This window comes from Populus alba, chromosome 16, assembly GCF_005239225.2.
Source record: "Populus alba chromosome 16, ASM523922v2, whole genome shotgun sequence".
NCBI lineage: Eukaryota > Viridiplantae > Streptophyta > Magnoliopsida > Malpighiales > Salicaceae > Populus > Populus alba.
This window is the reverse complement of record NC_133299.1, coordinates 322,442-341,119: the sequence shown is the minus strand read 5'-3', so window position 1 is coordinate 341,119 and position 18,678 is coordinate 322,442. Positions and strand designations below refer to the sequence as shown.

General features: G+C 35.1%; 4 protein-coding genes across 5 annotated transcripts; 2 read left to right on the top strand and 2 right to left on the bottom strand.

Moving 5' to 3' along the window:
• The first annotated feature begins 3 nt into the window (after positions 1 to 3).
• LOC118036586 (microtubule-associated protein 70-5) lies at positions 4 to 3,884 on the top strand. 2 transcript variants are annotated; one of them, XM_035042321.2, is made up of 11 exons: positions 4 to 396; positions 845 to 930; positions 1,017 to 1,082; positions 1,188 to 1,358; positions 1,464 to 1,634; positions 1,722 to 1,877; positions 1,994 to 2,140; positions 2,380 to 2,451; positions 2,533 to 3,141; positions 3,247 to 3,394; positions 3,514 to 3,884. In XM_035042321.2, the coding sequence occupies exons 1-10, from the start codon at positions 288 to 290 to the stop codon at positions 3,373 to 3,375; spliced, it is 1,716 nt and encodes a 571-aa protein (XP_034898212.1). In that variant the 5' UTR covers positions 4 to 287; the 3' UTR covers positions 3,376 to 3,394; positions 3,514 to 3,884. The 2 variants fall into 2 exon arrangements, with proteins under 2 accessions (XP_034898212.1, XP_034898211.1); XM_035042320.2 differs by having other exon boundaries at positions 8 to 396; positions 3,532 to 3,884.
• Positions 3,885 to 5,090: 1,206 nt separating this feature from the next.
• On the bottom strand, positions 5,091 to 7,302 carry LOC118036584 (pentatricopeptide repeat-containing protein At4g16390, chloroplastic). The gene has a single exon (XM_035042316.2). The coding sequence runs from the start codon at positions 7,259 to 7,261 to the stop codon at positions 5,159 to 5,161; it is 2,103 nt and encodes a 700-aa protein (XP_034898207.1). The 5' UTR covers positions 7,262 to 7,302; the 3' UTR covers positions 5,091 to 5,158.
• A 2,455-nt stretch (positions 7,303 to 9,757) lies between these two features.
• On the bottom strand, positions 9,758 to 11,376 carry LOC118036595 (uncharacterized). Its single transcript, XM_035042332.2, has 3 exons — positions 11,141 to 11,376; positions 10,765 to 10,846; positions 9,758 to 10,670 (listed from the first exon to the last, which is right to left on the bottom strand). Exons 1-3 carry the CDS (start codon positions 11,150 to 11,152, stop codon positions 10,162 to 10,164), a joined length of 603 nt encoding a protein of 200 aa, XP_034898223.1. The 5' UTR covers positions 11,153 to 11,376; the 3' UTR covers positions 9,758 to 10,161.
• A 3,304-nt stretch (positions 11,377 to 14,680) lies between these two features.
• LOC118036593 (heavy metal-associated isoprenylated plant protein 7) lies at positions 14,681 to 17,857 on the top strand. Its single transcript, XM_035042330.2, has 5 exons — positions 14,681 to 15,005; positions 15,142 to 15,295; positions 15,810 to 16,009; positions 16,946 to 17,036; positions 17,406 to 17,857. Exons 1-5 carry the CDS (start codon positions 14,997 to 14,999, stop codon positions 17,738 to 17,740), a joined length of 789 nt encoding a protein of 262 aa, XP_034898221.1. The 5' UTR covers positions 14,681 to 14,996; the 3' UTR covers positions 17,741 to 17,857.
• The last annotated feature ends 821 nt before the right edge of the window (positions 17,858 to 18,678 follow it).

Below are 18,678 nucleotides of genomic sequence, written 5' to 3'. Positions count from 1 at the left end.
GATAATGAAAGCCGACTAGGCTGGCTTGTGATGGAAAATGTGGTTTTCATACTTTGCTTCACACAAAGGAAAGCCCCAAGTCATCTCTCTGATGTCAATTCCTTAAAGGGATGGACTCTTTTGGAGTGATAGATTTTTTCTATATCTTGTGTTAATCTCTGACAAAACCCTCTTATGTTGTCTAATAAAACCCCGCACCTTGTTGTTATTGGAGCTTGTGCGCTTTATTGTCGTTAAACTTTTGCATTTTGTTTCAAACTTTAAGGAGGTAATAAGAAAGAGAAAAGATGGTGGGGTATTGTAATGAGGAACAATTTCTAGGAAGAGAAGAGCTCTCCCTTTCTCACCCTGGCCCTATTGTCCTAGAGCTCAACCGTTTGCAGAACCTTCTCAAAGGTTTGCCATCTTTTTCCCTAAAGTACACCTAGTGAACATGCATTGACATGCACAATGAGTGAGTGCTGGGTACATTTTGCTTGTTAGTGTATGTTTGTTTCTGCATATTTTGAGTTCATTCTGGGTGAATTCTTGGAGTCTTGAGTTCCGTTTTTATGATGTTGTGTGTGGACGGACAGTAATTCTTTGAGTACCAATGTATTGGTCCATGAGATTTTTTTATCTAATGAAGTGAAAATTTGAATGTTGACATTGGAAGAGATTCATCTAAATGACTGAAGAAATTTAGGTAATGCAATTTGTTTTGGTCCTGAATCTATGGCCTGGATAGGCCATTGCTGTTTTTCCTGTGTAAAAAATTAAGAGGCCAGGAGCATACAAACCGGAAAAGGACAGTATATTTCCACTTAGAATGTCTTATGATGCTTGTTTTTCGATATTATTTCAGAGAGGGAGAGAGAGCTAGGTTCTGCACAGCGAGAAATTAAGGCTTTGAGGGCAACTGAAGCTTTGAAGGATAAGGCTATAGAAGAGGTACTGAGAAAATCAGGGGAAAAAAAACAATTTTTCTGTAGTTCATGCAATTTAGAATTGACAATTCTGCTGTTTCATGGTTCCAGCTCAGGAATGAAGTTGGTAAACTGGATCAGAAACTTGGTGTCACAGAAAATCTTGTGGAACACAAGGTATGTTAGGTTCCGACTGAAATTTCGTAGAGCTAGCAATATGAAAAGATGCCTGAGCTTTGGGACTGATATGATCCAATTTTTTGTGAACCTGATTCAATGCAGAATCTTGAAATCAAGAAGCTTACAAATGAAAAGAAAGATGCATTAGCAGCACAATACGCTGCAGAAGCAATTCTTAGAAGGGTCCATGCAAATCAGAAGGATGATGATTCTCCTCCTATTGAGTCAGTCATTGCTCCACTTGAGGCTGAGATTAAAATGTATAAAAATGAGGTATGCTAATGAAGTGAAATTACTTTCAGAAAACTAATGAGAGCAAGAGAATGTCATCCGTTCTCTTACGCAGAGTGCAGTTCTCTTATGTCATTGCCTTTTCAGATTGCATCGCTGCAGGAGGATAAGAAGGCGATGGAACGTCTCACCAAGTCAAAAGAGTCGGCTTTGATTGAAGCAGAGAGGATCTTGCGGAGTGCTCTAGAAAGGGCTTTAATGGTTGAGGAGGTTCAGAACCAAAACTATGAGTTGAAGAGACAGATTGAAATCTGCCAGGTAACATTCTGTAAGAGATTTGGTTAATAGTTTGAGCATGCTATGAGGATTTTGTGTGGTGCTGATTTGGAAGTGTATTGCATGCAGGAGGAGAACAGAATTCTAGAGAAGACAAATCGCCAAAAAGTTATAGAGGTTGAAAAGCTTAGCCAGACCATTTGTGAGCTTGAGGAAGCCATTCTAGCTGCTGGAGCTGCAGCCAATACTATTCGTGACTATCGAAGACAGATTTCTGAACTAAAAGTATGTTTCAGTCTTACATGAGTTCATTTTTATAATATTCTTCAGTTTATTGATTTGTACTGCATTGATTATAGTCCTAATTTAGGCATCTGACCTTGACTTGCTCAACTTTTCAGGAGGAGAAGAGGATGCTGGAGAGGGAGCTAGCCAGAGCCAGAGTTTCAGCAAACCGAGTTGCAACGGTGGTGGCTAACGAGTGGAAGGATGAAAATGACAAGGTCATGCCTGTCAAGCAGTGGCTTGAAGAGAGAAGGCTGCTGCAGGTATTTCATTACCAACAAATTCTTTGAATCCAGTTTCTTTCAGCTCCTCCCTCTTAAGTACTTCCTGTGTTTCATCGAGGAACATGGTTTCTTTTTCAGTTTTCGCGAGTGATCGCTTGTGATAGACTAGAATACGTATCGATTCATTTTCATCGGCTTTGACAGAGAAAGATGACATCTCGAATATACTAAATTCATTTGCTTTTGCATTATTTCTAATGCCATCCCTTTGCATGCAGGCGGAGATGCAAAGACTAAAAGAGAAGCTAGCTATATCAGAGAGAACAGCTAACGCAGAAGTACAACTGAAGGTAAATATTGACATCTCTTCCATTTTTTTGCACAAATTTTATGATGCATCTTGCTTATCAATTAATGTTTCTGTCGCTTAGGAAAAATTGAAGCTGAGGCTAAAGACATTGGAAGAGGGCTTAAAACACACATCAAGTTTCTCTGCAAACCTTAATGCATCCTGTGGATCCCTTAAACCAGGAAGCACCAATAAGATACTAGGATTTCTAAAAAGCAATGCAGGAATGAGAAGGAGTTCTACATCACAACCAAGGGGATCCAACATCAGTAGAAACTCCCCTCTCCAGCAGCCAAATATAGAAACTGAAAATGCAAATGCTTCTGGGAAACTAAATGGAGCTGATAGCTTCAAAAAGAAGTATGGTCCTGGAGAAAACATGTTGAAAAAAGGTATATGGGTATCTAGAAACAAAGTTATTGATATCAGCGGAAAGGAAAATGAAGAGGTTAAGACAAAAGCCGATTCCTGTATCGATAAACACAGGATTGATGGTACGACAAATTCAGAAGAAACAAAGAACAAAGTTGGTGGAAATGAAGACTTGCCAAACAAGGGAAGTACCAATTCTGATAGTCAAGATGTTGTTTCAGGATTTCTATATGATAGGCTTCAAAAGGCGGTCATAAATCTACAAAATTCTTGTGAGACTAAAGAGAGGAGTTTGAATGCTAAAGATCAAGAAATTCAGGTGAAGTAACTGCAACCACTCTCTCTGGCATAATTTGTCTTCCAAGAGTAAGCAATCCATATTCTATTATGTATTATTGACTATGTCAATTAAAATTATTTTCAGATGCTCATGAAGAAGGTTAATGCACTAACAAAATCCATTGAAGTAGAGTCCAAGAAAGTGAAGAGAGAAGCAGCAGCTAGAGAAAAAGAAGCTGCACCTGCAAAATTGAACAAACCAAAAAGATTTTGAGTATAAACTATTCGATATGGTCAGTAAAACCTGTTGAAAATATATCTGCAGTCTGTCTTTTTAATTGTTCATGTATAACCAGTAGTAATTGTTCTTTTTGAAGAAAGAGTTTTCGATATTGCAATGACAATCCTTTAGCTATTTGGATTGCAACAGGGATACCATGTCGCTTGAAGATTGCTTGGATTGGATACAGCTGAAGGCTACCAACCGGATATTCAATTTACTCTCCCACCATGTCTAATGATTTTTCAATGTAAATACGAACTGTTTTACTGATTCTGGCTGGTTGAAATAAAGTTCTGAATCAATGGACAAAGAAGTTCTGGACTTGTAACACCTAGGACAGAGCTGAAAGTTGTGTGGATTGCTGTTTGAGATTACCTGAAAGATTTTCAATGTGCTTTTGGTTTGTGTATATGGTAACTTGAAGTGTACAAACTTGATGACGATTTGTAAACAAGGAAACAGTTTGATCCAAAAAAATAAACAGGTTGATTTCTCTATCATTTATCATTTTATTAATATTTTTGGCTTGCAATTATGCAGCTCATTCTTTATTTTTTGGCGAGTTTAAAAAATTCCTCCTAACTATTGGGTCAGTATCATTTTCCCAAAAACAAATTTAATTATCAATTTTGTCCCCAAACAACCTTTTGATTTCTCATTTGGGTCCTTTCAGAGTACAATTCCTTAACCGAAAACGTTAGTTTCCCTACAGAAAAATGTTGTTTCTTATAGAAGTATAGTATAATTTGGACGGAATCCATGCATGGAAAGGCTTGATTGAGATTTCTAGATTGGGATAAAACTGGTACAAAAATTTGTCTGTGGATAAAGCTGAAACTACTAGTATAGTTGGGGGGTAGTTTTTGAGGTTTGCCCTTTTTTTTTTATTTGATGTACAAATTTTCAAATGTTATAGTAATATTTTTTTTTTCATGCGTAATGCTATGTATGTGTTTTCTTCTTTAATATCTGTGATTTATTATCTGCTGACTTCTGACCTTGAGCAACCAAAGAACTATTTAAAGAAAAAGGAAATCTGTTTTTCTTTTGCCTAGGGCTCAAAGTCTTCTATAAACAATTGTGCGAACCTTTCGGTCGTCATGGCAGTTGACTTTGCAACCCTTTGCTTATAGCCAACTCAAGAGACTGACTGGTAGCCATTGTACAGTATCAAATCAAAGCAGGTAACAAGTCTTCCCTGGCATTGCATTGACACAAGAGAGTGCAGATTACATGCCTATGTCAAGAATTGTTTTAACCTATACAGAGGCGGTCAACCATATCATTTATGATGTTCAGACTTCAGCAACCATGGCGATTGGTGCATTGCAAGCAAACACTCAAAGCCAAACGTCTCATTGAGCTTAATGCATAAAGTATTTGAAGCTAAGTCTATTGATTTGATAATGCAGTCACTTAACCATTTATTTGGTTCAGTGCCGGGGCTACAGAAAGCAAACAATCCATTTTCTGTTAGATCACAAGCATATGGATTTTGATCCTATCTTAAATAGCTTTAAATTTCAGTCTCGAAAATGCATAGTACTTGATATTCCCTCATTCAGTAATTCTCTAAATCAAGCAGACTATTTAAGAAACTGCAACACAGTTTAGAATTTTAGAATCTGATCAGCTATATAACGCTTTAATGGCTGAATATAGTGATTTATCTTAACAATGCAAAAATTCCCTATCAAGAGAGAGAATGTCAACAGCAAAGGGAACTGGATTATTTATAGGCATTAAGAATGGAAAATCTACATTAGCAGGGCACCTATGCAGCTACTGCATCAGCTAATTTTCTAGATTCTAACCATGACTCAGCTGCAACCTTTGTAGTTAAGAACCAGCCAACCTTATCAGGAGCCTCATGGAATGGAGCATTTATTTCCTTCAAATGCGACTCGAACACATTGGCTAAACCTTTCTCTGAATACTTGTGTTTCCCATGCCCGGTATTGATTCCAAGCAATGGAGGAAGCTGCTCCCCCGCTTCCAATGCCTTAGACAAGTCATTTATCCAAACATGTAATGCTGTCAGTGCTGCCCCGGAAGAGAGACTTTTTAGATTTAAAGACCACTGGGTTGACGTTTTGGACTGTATATCTGTGTAAATTCCAAGTGTTAATCCATGGTCTAGCAATTCACAAGCTCTCTCCAACATATTGAGTTTGACACAGAGGTCAATTAAGCAATTGCAGTACGCTTTCTTTACTTCAGTGCTAATATTATCAAACAGATCGGCAGCTTCCTTCTTAAAATTCCCTTCATTGCCTTGCTCCTCTACCAAAAGTTTTACCACGTGACCAAGCTTTGGATTAGCCCTCTCAACGCATTCAACAAGTTTGCCAAGTTCTTCATTTGGTGTTTGAGTCATCACATTCAAAAGACAGCCACAGAACCGATCATCTGGAGTTATAAGCAATGCAGAAAGTCGGTTAAATGTCTTCACAACATCATCAATGCGTTGGGCTTTGCCATAGCACTGGATAAGTGAAGTCAAGACAAAGATATTAGGCTGAAAGCCGGCTTCAAACATCTCATTCAGCATATTCTCTGCCTCAGACACTTTCCCACAGCATGAGGACATGGTAATCATAGACGAGAAGGTCCAACTATCAGGACTGATCCCAGAATTCTTCATGTCCTCAAAAATCTCAATAGCTTCATCAACAAAGCCAAGATCAGCACACATAGCCAATATGGTATTATAAAGAACTACATTCAAACTCAACTCCTTTTCCTTCATTTCCTTATAAATCTTAATTGCATCTTCTCCATAACGAGCTCTACCATATGCACGTAAAAGAGCTGCATATGTCGCATAACTAGGTGACAACCCACTGTCAATTATATCCTGATAAAATTTCTTCGCCTGCCAAGGCCTCCTAGCTCTTCCCATGGCATCCAACAAAGTGTTATATATGGCCAAATTTGGTTTAACACCTAAAGCCTTCATTTCTTCATAAACGTTCAAACAACCATCAAAATTCCCAGAATCCTTATAAATCCTAATCAACGTTGAGAATGTGGTTGCATCTAGACGCCACTTCTCGGTTCTAGCTCGGTCATACAAGCTCAATGCCTTTTCAACATTACCAACCCGCCCAAACGAATCAATCATAGTCGAAAAAGTAACATCATCAGGATCAAGTCCAAAACTTGGCATTTTCTCAAACCACTCGACCGCCTTATCAGCCAAATTACACAACCTAGCGCAACTAATTATCGTCGAAAACGTAACATTATCAGGCTTAACAGCTCTCTCAATCATTTCATCAAACAGCTTCTCTGCCTTATTCAAATCCCTACACTTTCTCAAAACCTTCATAGTCACATTATAAACAACAACCTCTCTATTAAACTCCAACCTCTCTTGAAAAAACTTTAATGCTAACAAAGCAGTGTCTGGATTCGACATGTTATTAAGAATAACAACAGCATCATGCTCAAACAATTTGTTGCCAAACTCACCCAAGATATTAAAGACATCATCTTTATTTGGGCTACAAGAATTCAAAGACTTAGCAGCTTTAATAAGAGAAGCATACCTAGCATCATAGGAACTTTTTCTGAGAGTTGAAGCTTTAGAGCTTTTGGGGTTGACCCAGATGTAGGATTTTGATGAGGACCCATCTTTTTCATTGAAGTTTGAATCTTTTGAGGTTTCTTGCTGTGGCATTTTTTGGTCTTGTAATGAGACATTGGTGATTTGAAGTGAGGTTGTTCTTGATTGAGGTGAGGTAGTGTTGAGCTTCAAAGAATGGTAGAAGTTGTTGTTTAAGGTTCTTGGTTTTGAGTCTCTCGAAGAAGATGAGAGAGTGTTGCAGAGAGGTTGGTAGAGAGAAGAAGGTGAAGAGCAGAGGTTGTATGCCATTTTGGGGGGTCTCTGTTTGGTTAAGGAGGGACCTTATCAACTTGAATAGCAGCATACACAGTGAAAGATATTTCATTATTTTGATAACAATACAATTTGGTCCCTTAAGTTTTTTATGTTTGGGGTTTTAGTACACTAGAAGTTATTATTTAGATTTTTCTTCAACTCGTCTCTAAATTCATTACCTATCATCGTCTCTAACCTAGTTGAATGGATTCAGGTAGAGGACTTTCTCCATCTATGAAGTACCCGGTACTTGACCGATATGATTTTTTTAATTTTTTTAATTAACTTTATAAAATTAAAATATAAACTTAAATGACAAATTAGTATAATAGAGTATAGATATTAAATCTAATTATAAAATCATAAAAATCATTATATTAAAAAATAAAATTATAACTAAAACATTAAAACAAAAAAATTTAAAAAGGCTTTGGCTATAATAAATTAATAAATAATTGATAGTAACAAGTTCCAGTCAGGTTTTTTTATTAAACTTGTTTAAGAATATAGTTATGATTATTTTTTAAAGTATTTTTTATGTTAAAATGTATTAAAATAATATTTTTTTTTATTTTTTATAATTAGTATATCAAAATAATTCAAAAATATAAAAAAATAATTTTTAATAAAAAAAATTAAATTTTTTAAAAATAGAGGTAGAACTGCATTTACAAAATGTCATTACGCTGCGTGGGCCACGCCCTCCATCATAATACATGTAATAAAAAACTTGTTTCCCGATTTGATGTATCGGTACGGAGATAAATTAATGTTCATCATTTGAACGACAAATGATTTGTTAATTAATGTCCTTATCCCAAATTCCCAAAGATTTTAGTGCTTGATTGGCATTTAGTGCAGAATATGTTTTAAGAGTATTTTTTATTTAAAATATATTGATTTTTTTTTATATTAGAGAATATAAATATTTTTATTTATTACAATTTTTTAAAAGTAAATATATTTTTTGAAACGCAAGTAACTACTATCTTTGCCATTAAGTTTGACAAGTACGAGGAGGTAATGGTTTAGGATAGGTTTAAATTATAAAATTATATTTTGTTAAAATTATAGTTTTGAAAATATTTAGTTAATTAATATACATTATAGTTTTGTATTAGATTTTACTAAAAGCTCTTTTTAAAAATCTTGATTACAGGAAAATTATAATCTATAATTTTTATTAAATTTATTTTTTTTCAAACTAAGTACAACATAATTTCCAACACACAATTAATTTAAAGTATTATGGCTGCGTAACACCCAAAAACCACAAAAGATTTTAGAAAGGATTATTTGGGCAATGAAATATACAAATAATTAACTATATATGTTGAAACCATGCATAATATTCTATGCTTATGGAAGATTGAAAATGAAGAATTGGGGGTTTAGGTGGGTGAAGCTTCCTTGAATTTAAAGCTACTAGCTAGTAGGCAAGTTCATGAACATGGATTTAGTTTTTAGTGCTTTTATTATTTATATATATTTAAAAAATGATAGCCAACTGCCTTGTGCCCTCATAATTAATTAATGATCAAGCATCTAACTCCTTTTTGTTTTTTTTACATTGCAAGCTAACATGACTCTGTATGTCCATGTAATTAATTAAAGTAAATGAAGTGCTTAGCGACAGGATTAAGTCAAAATCAATATCACTCATAGAGTTTGCTGGCTCCATTGAGTTTAATTAAACCTCAATTTCTCTGTCGATACTGATTGGATAAGCTAATAAATATCCTTTTTTTTTTTTTTTTTTTTTTTTTGTGATGTGTGAGAAATGACATAAGAGTATCCCTGGCCATTCCCCTTTCCCTTTGTTGGTTAGAAAGCAGATAACGGTAGAGAATTGTGTTAAAATTCTCTCTTTTTTCTTACATCTTTCAATCATTTCCACACTTTTTTTTATACTAAATTGTTATATTTATTGAATCTAATTTTAGATTTGATATTATTTTACTGTGTATTCAAAATAACAAGAATTTAATCTCTTAATATTACTTTTTATCCAATTTAAGCTAATTATTCACTTGTACTGTATAACTTATGACATCATAGAAACTTTAGATTGCATTTGAACTTTCCATAATTGTATTTTGAGCTTAAATGTTTGGGCTTGAATACAAGCTTTGTTTTTAAATTTGATTTTTTCTATAAAACAAGATCCCTATTAAAATAAAGGATCATCTAATATTTAAATTTGTAAATTGTAAAAAAAAAATAATGAACTAGAAATGGAAAGAGAGTGAGATATGTTGTTCTTCTTGAGTGAACTTGTATTCTACGAAATGTTTTGTTATTAAAATTGTTTACTTGATGACTCGAGACATTTATACATCTCAATCACTTAATCTTATCTCATGAAGAATGAAATAATAATGAATAAATAACACATTTTCATTATAGATTATTTGAAAAGTTAAGTTGTTGATTGTTGTTGTATTAAAGAAAATATTTATGCTCAGGGTGATTGGCATAAAATATTTGATAAATCGATGAAAAACTTTTCCTTTTATTAATTTGTTAAAAATTTCAAGAACTTTTGTAACCTTTTAACAACGTATTGGTATACCCATATCACATATATACCTCATTCATCCTTCTCTTGCATAAAATCGATCCCTACACCTCAAAAAAAAAAAAGAAGAAGAAGAAAGAAATTTCCAATACGGAAACTGACCCAACATTTCAACACAAGACAAGTACTAGGTAGAGAAGGCTACGACATGATCGTGAGTAATGATCACGTATAACGATGAAATTAATGTGAACGCTGGCACAACACTATGTCCATCAGAATATCTTTGGATTTGAATCCAATGGATTTTTAATGGTACTTTGAATCCAATAATCTTCAATGGGCGTCGGTGTTTTGGACAGGATTTATTTTCCCTTCACATGATTCTGCATGAAGAGGGGTTATGATCATAAACATAATCACATCTACACACATAATAACCATCTCTTCGGCAGCCACATCCACAACCACCCCAACTATCATACACTGGCCTTCCATAAGGTTCATAATGGGGAGCTGGCCTACCATAGCCATGGTAACATGGGCCTCCACCAAACCCTTGATAGCATTCACTACAACATGTCCTTGGGCAGACCGGTGGCGGGTGCTCTGGGACCGGCTGTGGAGGAGGGGGTTTCGGAGCTGGTTTCGGGGCCGGTGGAGGTTCTTGAGGCTTCTCTGGTGGTGGTTTAGGCTTCTCTGGTGGTGGTTGTGGTTTAGGCTTCTCTGGTGGTGGTTTAGGCTTCTCTGGCACCTTGATCTCAATGCACTTGACAGCCTTACCTCCTTTGCAGCAGATCTTGTTCTTGATCTTTTCAGGACAGCAGCTAACCACAGTGATTGTCACTGTGCATGCCTTCGTGTCATATATCTGGTTGTGAATTTCTTGTTGACAATCCACAAAAAAAACTAAATCACTTTTCTTTCATTATACAACTCAAACTAAGCTACATGGATAAAGAGAGAAAGAAAGACTCACGAGGGATTTTACACAGCACTTTCTTGATCTTCTTGCGGCATTTCTTACATTCAAGATCAACCCTGATCACCATTGTTGTGACCTGCAGTAATAAATAACAGCGCACACACACACAACAACAACTTAACCATTCATCGACCCCGTTTAGAAATCAGAAAACTGTCATGATTCACAGACAAGAAAATCTGAAGAACAGAAACATTCTCTGACAAGGAAGAATAATAGGCTACAGATCAGATGATTGATATTGTTCTAGAAGTTGGATGGTGAGGTGCATGGGGACAAAAACAATGACCAGCAGCAGCACACAAAAAGAAGAAAAAACCAAAAGGGCTAATTCATAATGATCAAGTTCCATATCCATCCATGCACTTACCTTTTCTGCCATGGTCTGGTGATCTTTGCCCTGATCTGAACCTGATGGGCTTGATGGAATAGAGAGTACTGTGAGTGAACAGACTGGATGGGGAAAGGGAGATATCCGAGAGAGAGCCGTCTAAATGAAGACTTATCACATCTCATCAGGTAGCGAAATGTGAGAGAATAATCGAAGTGTCCGTATATCTAGAGACCAATAATAAGAGGAGAAGTGAAATTGGGGAGTTGAAGTTGATGCTGCGATCGTCATCAATATTGTTGTTGGTGCCATTTCCAAGTGCGGACCTAACCTCCAATCCTTCATCTCCATGTGCTGCCCTTGATGGGCACTCCTCACCTTCTGGTTTGATAGATATTCAATTCAAAGGTTGTGGTCTTGTGGTGCATCCTCCTAAGGTAGGTGCCAACCTTACACGTGTCCCAACACCTCTTTCCCCTCATGAACCTTGATTTGTTTTTTCCATCCATCATAGATTAATTTTTCATATCCTCGGAGCCACCATCGGGCTATCTTCTTATGGAATGGATTTTTATGTATGATTTAAACATATGAAAATGAGGGAGAGACCAAAGTGGTTAAGCAACTTGCTAGCGCATGGTATTATAATCTAGGACTATTTTTTAATTAGAATATAATATAAAAGGGAATCTTTAAAAATAATAAAAAAATATTTTTAAAAAAATAAAATACCGCACTCAGCAGCCTACATCTAACAACTACGTACGTAGTATCCCAGTGCCAGGAGACACGAGGGATGTCTTTCTGCTTATCGATATGTATGGACACGAAGGGGAAAGTTAAGGGTAAAAAAAAAAAACCCATAAAAGGTGGGCCCCAGAGACTGTCCGTGGGTGCCATCTTCTGGAAGCTGAAGTCAAACCTAATTAGATGGTCAAACTTTATAAGGACGAATCTAGTTTGAGATTTGTGCCCCTCCACGTCATGGAAATGAAGGATCCACCAGGGAAATGTCAATGATTAAACTTTTGATTGTTTTTTTACTTCCATTTTATCCTTTAAATAATAAATAAATAAAATGTCACTTTAAATAATTTTAACCTTTTATTCAAAAAGAAGAAGAGAGTTGTTTTCGTTTTCTACTCTTTGTATTCTCTTTTTATGTTTTTAATCGTTCATTTTGTCTGCAGAGATATTTTGCCTCTGAGTGGAAGACTTCGTATCACAATCGCTGCATGACTTTACAGGCCTTTTAAATGGCACGTGGCATACACAAGTGGGGCAAAACCATAAATAAATCAGACAGTCATCACATTGTAGAAATGGTTTAGCAGTTCAATAATTGGTGGGGGTGTGGTGGGTTACCGCAATATACGTTGGAAATATTGATTATTATTTTTTATTTTGCAATATATTAAAATAATAGATATATTTTTTTATTTTTAAAAAATTATTCTTGATATTTAAAAATATAAAAAAATAATTTTGAGAGCATGTAAGAACACTACTCCACACGGATCATGCACAATGACGGGCAGTGCAAAAAGATATTTATTTCTCTGATTTGATTAAAGATATTATTCCCTTGATGATATAATGTAAATTGCGAAGTTGCTAAGGAGGTCGGTCAATCAAAGAGGGTTTCTTAAAGTTGGCCCATTACACCTTCGTGGGTTGGATTTATTTTCTTTTTTTCTTTTTAAAGTAGCTTTTGAATGTCCATAACACCATCTTGTTATAGATAGAACAATGGTTTTTTGTTGTGATTGAGAAAAATGTATGGTGATTTGGATTGTTCTGTAAGTAACTAGTTTATAGGGTCGTAATATGCTGTAGCTTGAATAAAAAAAATTAAATGTAAAAATAATATTCACATCACAAGAAATTATTTGATATTAACCTTGTCTAATGAATTACTCTTAAAACTTGTCAACCAACTTCTTATATAATATGAGTTTAAAATTAAACTTCTTAACTGGACGGGCTTAAACATAATCAAGATAATTAATAAAAATAATGATTTAGCTTTTAAAAAACTTTAAGAAAATTTATTTTTAATATTGAGATGACGATATTGAATTAATTTGGATTTTGCTACTCAACATGCTATATTCACCATCGTGGTGATAAAATCAATTGGGTTTTAGTACTTTTTTTTGGACTATGATAATAAAAATAAATACATATAAAATAAAATATAAACTAAATATGAAAATGCTTATTTAATATTATAAATACCTCATAAAAGATAAATTAAAATAATTTATAAAGATAAATTTCAAATCAAATAAATATTGGAAAATCATAAATAGAGAAAAGAAAAATGAAAATGAAAGAAAAAAAAAAAGGTGAAGACGCAAAAAGAAAAAAAGAGACTCAATTCTAGCAAAGTTATATAACCATTAAAATTTATAAAAGAATTTACACTAGCAAAGTTATATATTTTTTCAACTTCCAGGTCATTTATTTCATCGTATAAAATTATAACTCTTAAAATTGACGAGCAGAGCCACAATTCCATCAGTATATATATATATATATTAGGGTTATTATAATCTATGATCAAGGAATTAAACAAAGCATAATCTCGATATTCATTAATTCATGGAAGGGCCTTCAATGGAGGAAAACTTGCAACCTGCAAGACTAAGCGCTCAATTGACCATCATAGTCTTTCATTTTCCTCTGTGCATCGTCCCCCATGGCTGACCAATTACCTTCCAACTTGTAGAAGGAACTTGCATTTCTGTCCTTTGGAGATTCTTTCATGACTGTGCTCCATCTTTGTTTCGCATGTCCATTTTCATTTTCAGAGGAGAGCACTGCCACTGTAGCAGACGATGATGCTTACCGTCACGCGTGTCATTCATTGAATGGCTGCAAGATCACACAATTAAGGGGCCCAATCTCCATTCTTGTCTTTTGAAGATGCTGATAGCCTTACCACACCGACCATCAAATTGGGTTTTAGTGTTCATCATAGACTGGGGCTTGGAATCCTGAATTGAATCGATCGTGGGCTCCGTTTCTCGTATGATTGTTCACACCTTTTATCCTTTTAACAGTCTTGCACCGTGGAAATGGAGTTTGTATTTATCAGTATTTTTTAAAATTATTATCACTATTTTAATATATTAATTAAAATTTAATGATTCATTTTATATTAATATGTTATTATATCATGAATTATTAACAATAACTAAATAAAATAAATGATACTAAAGTTTGTCGGTAGCTCTGCTAGCCATATTAATAGGATAAAAACAAATTTTAATGTTTGTCGTGCTATTCAACGTGCTAATCAATAAATATATATTTGGAAAAATAATCTTTATTATAATCTTAAATGCTACCTTATTCTAATGTAATGAAAATGTTTTCTTGGGGATATTCCAAATTAAAGAAAACCTTATCGATATCTTTTTGGACTCTTATCATCCTAAAGAAAAAGTATAAAGTTCATCTTAATCTTAGGGCGTGCATGAACCTTTTTTGATAAAATAAAAACACTAACCACAGGACACGTAGATGCCCCCCATCATTGGAATTCAATTGTACATTCAAGAGCATTGATGACCACTATGTCCTACAATGTTACCCTCATGAAGGACGTTTAGGAGGAAATGAAGGGCAGTCTATGAGAGGCTGAGTCAGCTAAGGACACAATCTACTCTGCATTAAACAAATCCACATCAGATAAGCAGAATCCCCCACCTTCCATAAATGTGATGTCCTCCACCACAGCCACTTAGAGAGGGGGGGGAGAGAGAGAGGCAAAAAAGCTAGAAATCATTGCTCATTGTTACGTACTGAATATACTGAGTGTATGTATGCATAAGTAGCTTCATTTGTCAATAGCTTCTGAAGTGGAGAGTGCTTGAGAATCATCTCAGAAATGGGTGAAGTAAGTTTCTTTGTTTTCCCTTCTCTTGATCTTTATGTTTGTACAAAGATTTCTTTATTTGATGTACAGAACAAGTGCAAATTAATATGTTAGGTTTCTCGTATGATGATTTTGGGGTGGTGATTTTCTTTGTTAGGAGAAAAAAGAGGAAGAAAAGAAGGAAGAGGCCAAGGAAGAAGAGAAGAAGGAAGAAAAGAAAGAAGAAGAGCCTCCAGAGATTGTGCTCAAGGTTGATATGCACTGTGAAGCTTGTGCTAGGAAAGTTGCAAGGGCTTTGAAAGGGTTTGAAGGTGTTCTTTCTTTACCACCTTTAACTCAACCATGTTGAATGCTCCACCCTCTAAATTTTTAATTTTTTCTTAATTAGGAGAGAGACATAGAGGGATTTACTTAAAACAAATTTATACACCTAATTAAGGTTAAATTGAATATTATAAATAAATTAATTGATGTAGTATCGTTGTTTTGTTTCCTGTGACATCAAGTACTGATTTTCTTTGTTTTATAAAACAAGCTTCGAAGAGAGGGAAAAAAGAGTTAATTCATATATTAACTAACACCTTAATTTATGAGCATCTCCATCTTAATTAAAGAAAATCTACAATAAAATTAGTGAGTTTTCTTTAAAAAATCAGTGCATATTGTGTTCTTAATACTTTCATAGTCAGTCCATTTAGAAACGCGGGTTAATTTCTCCGCATGCCTGTTTGGAAGCACGGTTTCACCTGCAGTGTAACCTGCATGCATTTCCCAGTCTAAAAGCATGGAGCTTCTAACGTTTCCTGAGTGAATGTTGGGTCACAGGAGTGGAGGAAGTAACCACAGATAGCAAAGCAAGCAAGGTGGTGGTGAAAGGCAAAAAAGCAGACCCCATGAAGGTATGTGAGAGGTTGAAAAAGAAGAATGGGAGGAAAGTGGAGCTAATTTCACCCTTGCCAAAACCACCCGAAGAGAACAAAGAAGAAAACAAAGATCCACCCAAGGAAGAAGAGAAAAAGGACGAGGTAAAAATTTCAAAAGTACTATAATTATGCTTACCGCATTCTTCCACACAGCTAAAAGTAAGCCCTAACTCTCTATTTATGACCAGCCAAAGTTAGGGTTGATAATCCTGTCTGGAGCCTCCGACCCTAGGTTGGCTTCAACATGATAGTGCTGTAAAGCAAGAAGTTATTTTGGCCCTTTCTAAACTTTACCCACTTGGCTACAGTGAATCTTGTGACTGCTCTTTCAATGCTGACATGAGAGTAACAAAACAAGTCAGCAATCTGGGGCACATTTTGCAAGGAAAGAGATGGACCATTTAGGGTTTTGATTGGACCCCACAAGTCCTCATATTTATTGTTATGGGCCTCATGCTCAGAGTTTTTTTGTTTTGTTTTCTTGCTTAAAGTGATAATCTCTCCAGCTTGTCTTGAGGATTTGTAAGAGCAAGAGCATCCGAGGGAGGAGAAGAGCCCATTTCCTTATGATTACCTTTTGTTATTGTTAGCAAAATCATCAACGTGTTAACAGAGATTAATGGATCTCATAAATCAACTGTTTGGGCGGCATAAGCAGGTGTCTCGAGGATGGGTTTCATGGAATTTGGTGGTTTCTGTCTCACTCTTATTGGGTATTGAGCCTCTTGGCTTCTTATGGCCACCATGGCATTCACCCCCTCTGGAAAATAAAAACAAGACAAGAGTCATAATTGATCCCTACTTAAAGTTAGATTATACATGTGCTTGTTTTTTTAAAAAAACAGCTAAAAAGTTATTAAATATTGTTAATTTAAGGGAAAAAAAATGTTCAAAAAGGCTAAAAAAAAGGCTTCCAACTTTTCTCAAAAACTGGTTTACTTCCTGCTTTTAGATGAGCTAGCACTTATACCTCAAGCTAAGAATTATTTATATTTGAATATATTGGCTATATTTTTAATTGCGATGTGGTGGCTGCAGCCTCCTCCTGTTGTAACAGTGGTCTTGAACGTTACAATGCATTGCGAAGCATGTGCTCAATCGCTACGAAGGAGAATTCGAAAGATCCAAGGTATTTCACCTCCAATCATCTAGCAATTTACACTATACAACATATGTTGATATTTTTCACAAGTTTTTTTAATGGATATTTCTTCATCCGAATGTTCATTGAGCTTGAGATTACATCACAAGAGTATCGATCTGACATGATTTATCATCATTTTAGCCACTTTGAACAGCTCGACTAATTACTCAGAACGACTGATTATTTTATTTTTTGATATTAGCAATGTATAGTGATCAAATAGGATTGTTTTCTTCTCAAAATCTTTTTTGTTTCCTCCATAACATGGGAGTTAATTAGAGCTAATTCTCCATAATATTCATGTATCCTAGAGCAAGTTGAACATTGAGTAATTACTTGGCAATATTCATGCAGGTGTAGAGTCAGTAGAAACAGACCTAGCCAATGGTCAAGTAATAGTAAAAGGGGTGGTTGATCCATCGAAGCTGGTGGATGATGTGTACAAGAAGACTAGAAAGCAAGCTTCCATAGTGAAAAATGAAGAGAAGAAGGAAGAAGAGAAGAAAGAAGAGAAGAAGGAAGAAAAAGAAGGAGAAAAGAAAGAAGGAGAAGAAGACAAGGAAGGGGATGATAAGAAACCAGATATCAAGAAAAGTGAATATTGGCCATCAAAGTATTACTCTGATCAGTATGCTTATGCTCCTGAATTTTTCAGCGATGAAAACCCTAATGCTTGCTCTATTATGTAGCTAATAATTAAGATTCCCCTTTTCGTGAACCTTTAAATTAGTTTAACTAATGTTAATCATAATGTAAGCAATTTTGCCATGTATAATATGGTATGGTAATAAGATATTCAAGCACAATACTTGGTGTCATATGCAATTAATTCATATGAGATTGTAATCATATGAAAAAATGTGACCAAGTCGGTGGTCCTTGAATTTTTACTTGAGAAATCTGGAAATTCTTATGTTCGGGGACATTATTCTTTTTAGATTAATATAGATGTTTGAGTTAGTTTACGTATATCTCAACTAATCTTATGGGTTCTAAAATTAACGATAATATAAGTTTCCAGTGACTCTAAGATTTATAAGACTAAGATTTATAAGACTCAAATTAATGATCTTTAGGGAATAAACTTAGAAACTAATCAGTTAAATTATACCCTTCAAAATTATACGAGAATGACATTATTTGCTTGCATTTGTTCTTGATGTGATGGGGCGGCGTTCCCATTCGAATGCCTTCACCTCCATCCACAGTGCACAAACTGGAAGCAGCCACTCAAACACATGATTTTATTAGAAAATACACTAACATGTGACGCATGATCCAAGACAAGAGCAATCTAGCTAGCAGAAAATCCTTAAAACAACATAGCAAATTCTTAAGTTGTTGGGTGTGGAAAATGGGTTTGTTCCTCAAGGTACATATCTTGATTCCGAACTCAAGAAAGGAAAGGATCGCAACAACACAATTTCTTATGAATGCACACCATACATACAAGTAACCCAGTTCATAATATGTGAAAATTAATCCAAGAATATGATAAAACTCAAAAAAAAAAAAAAAACGCAAGCAAAGCGATCAATTTAGCACATGCACTCAAAGGTGGGGGGTTTCCAACATAACATCCAAGAGGGAAACAGTACCACAAAGCCACTAGATTTCACTATTGACT

Excerpts from the sequence above, each read along its gene's own strand:
- LOC118036586 (XM_035042321.2), top strand. The coding sequence starts at position 288 with ATGGTGGGGTATTGTAATGAGGAACAATTTCTAGGAAGAGAAGAGCTC. Across the intron at positions 931-1,016 it reads AGGATAAGGCTATAGAAGAG|CTCAGGAATGAAGTTGGTAA; the intron begins GTACTGAGAAAA and ends TCATGGTTCCAG. Across the intron at positions 2,452-2,532 it reads ACGCAGAAGTACAACTGAAG|GAAAAATTGAAGCTGAGGCT; the intron begins GTAAATATTGAC and ends TCTGTCGCTTAG.
- LOC118036584 (XM_035042316.2), bottom strand. The coding sequence starts at position 7,261 with ATGGCATACAACCTCTGCTCTTCACCTTCTTCTCTCTACCAACCTCTC.
- LOC118036595 (XM_035042332.2), bottom strand. Across the intron at positions 10,671-10,764 it reads AGTGCTGTGTAAAATCCCTC|AAATTCACAACCAGATATAT; the intron begins GTGAGTCTTTCT and ends ATTGTCAACAAG.
- LOC118036593 (XM_035042330.2), top strand. Across the intron at positions 15,296-15,809 it reads GGCTTTGAAAGGGTTTGAAG|GAGTGGAGGAAGTAACCACA; the intron begins GTGTTCTTTCTT and ends GTTGGGTCACAG. Across the intron at positions 17,037-17,405 it reads GAGAATTCGAAAGATCCAAG|GTGTAGAGTCAGTAGAAACA; the intron begins GTATTTCACCTC and ends ATATTCATGCAG.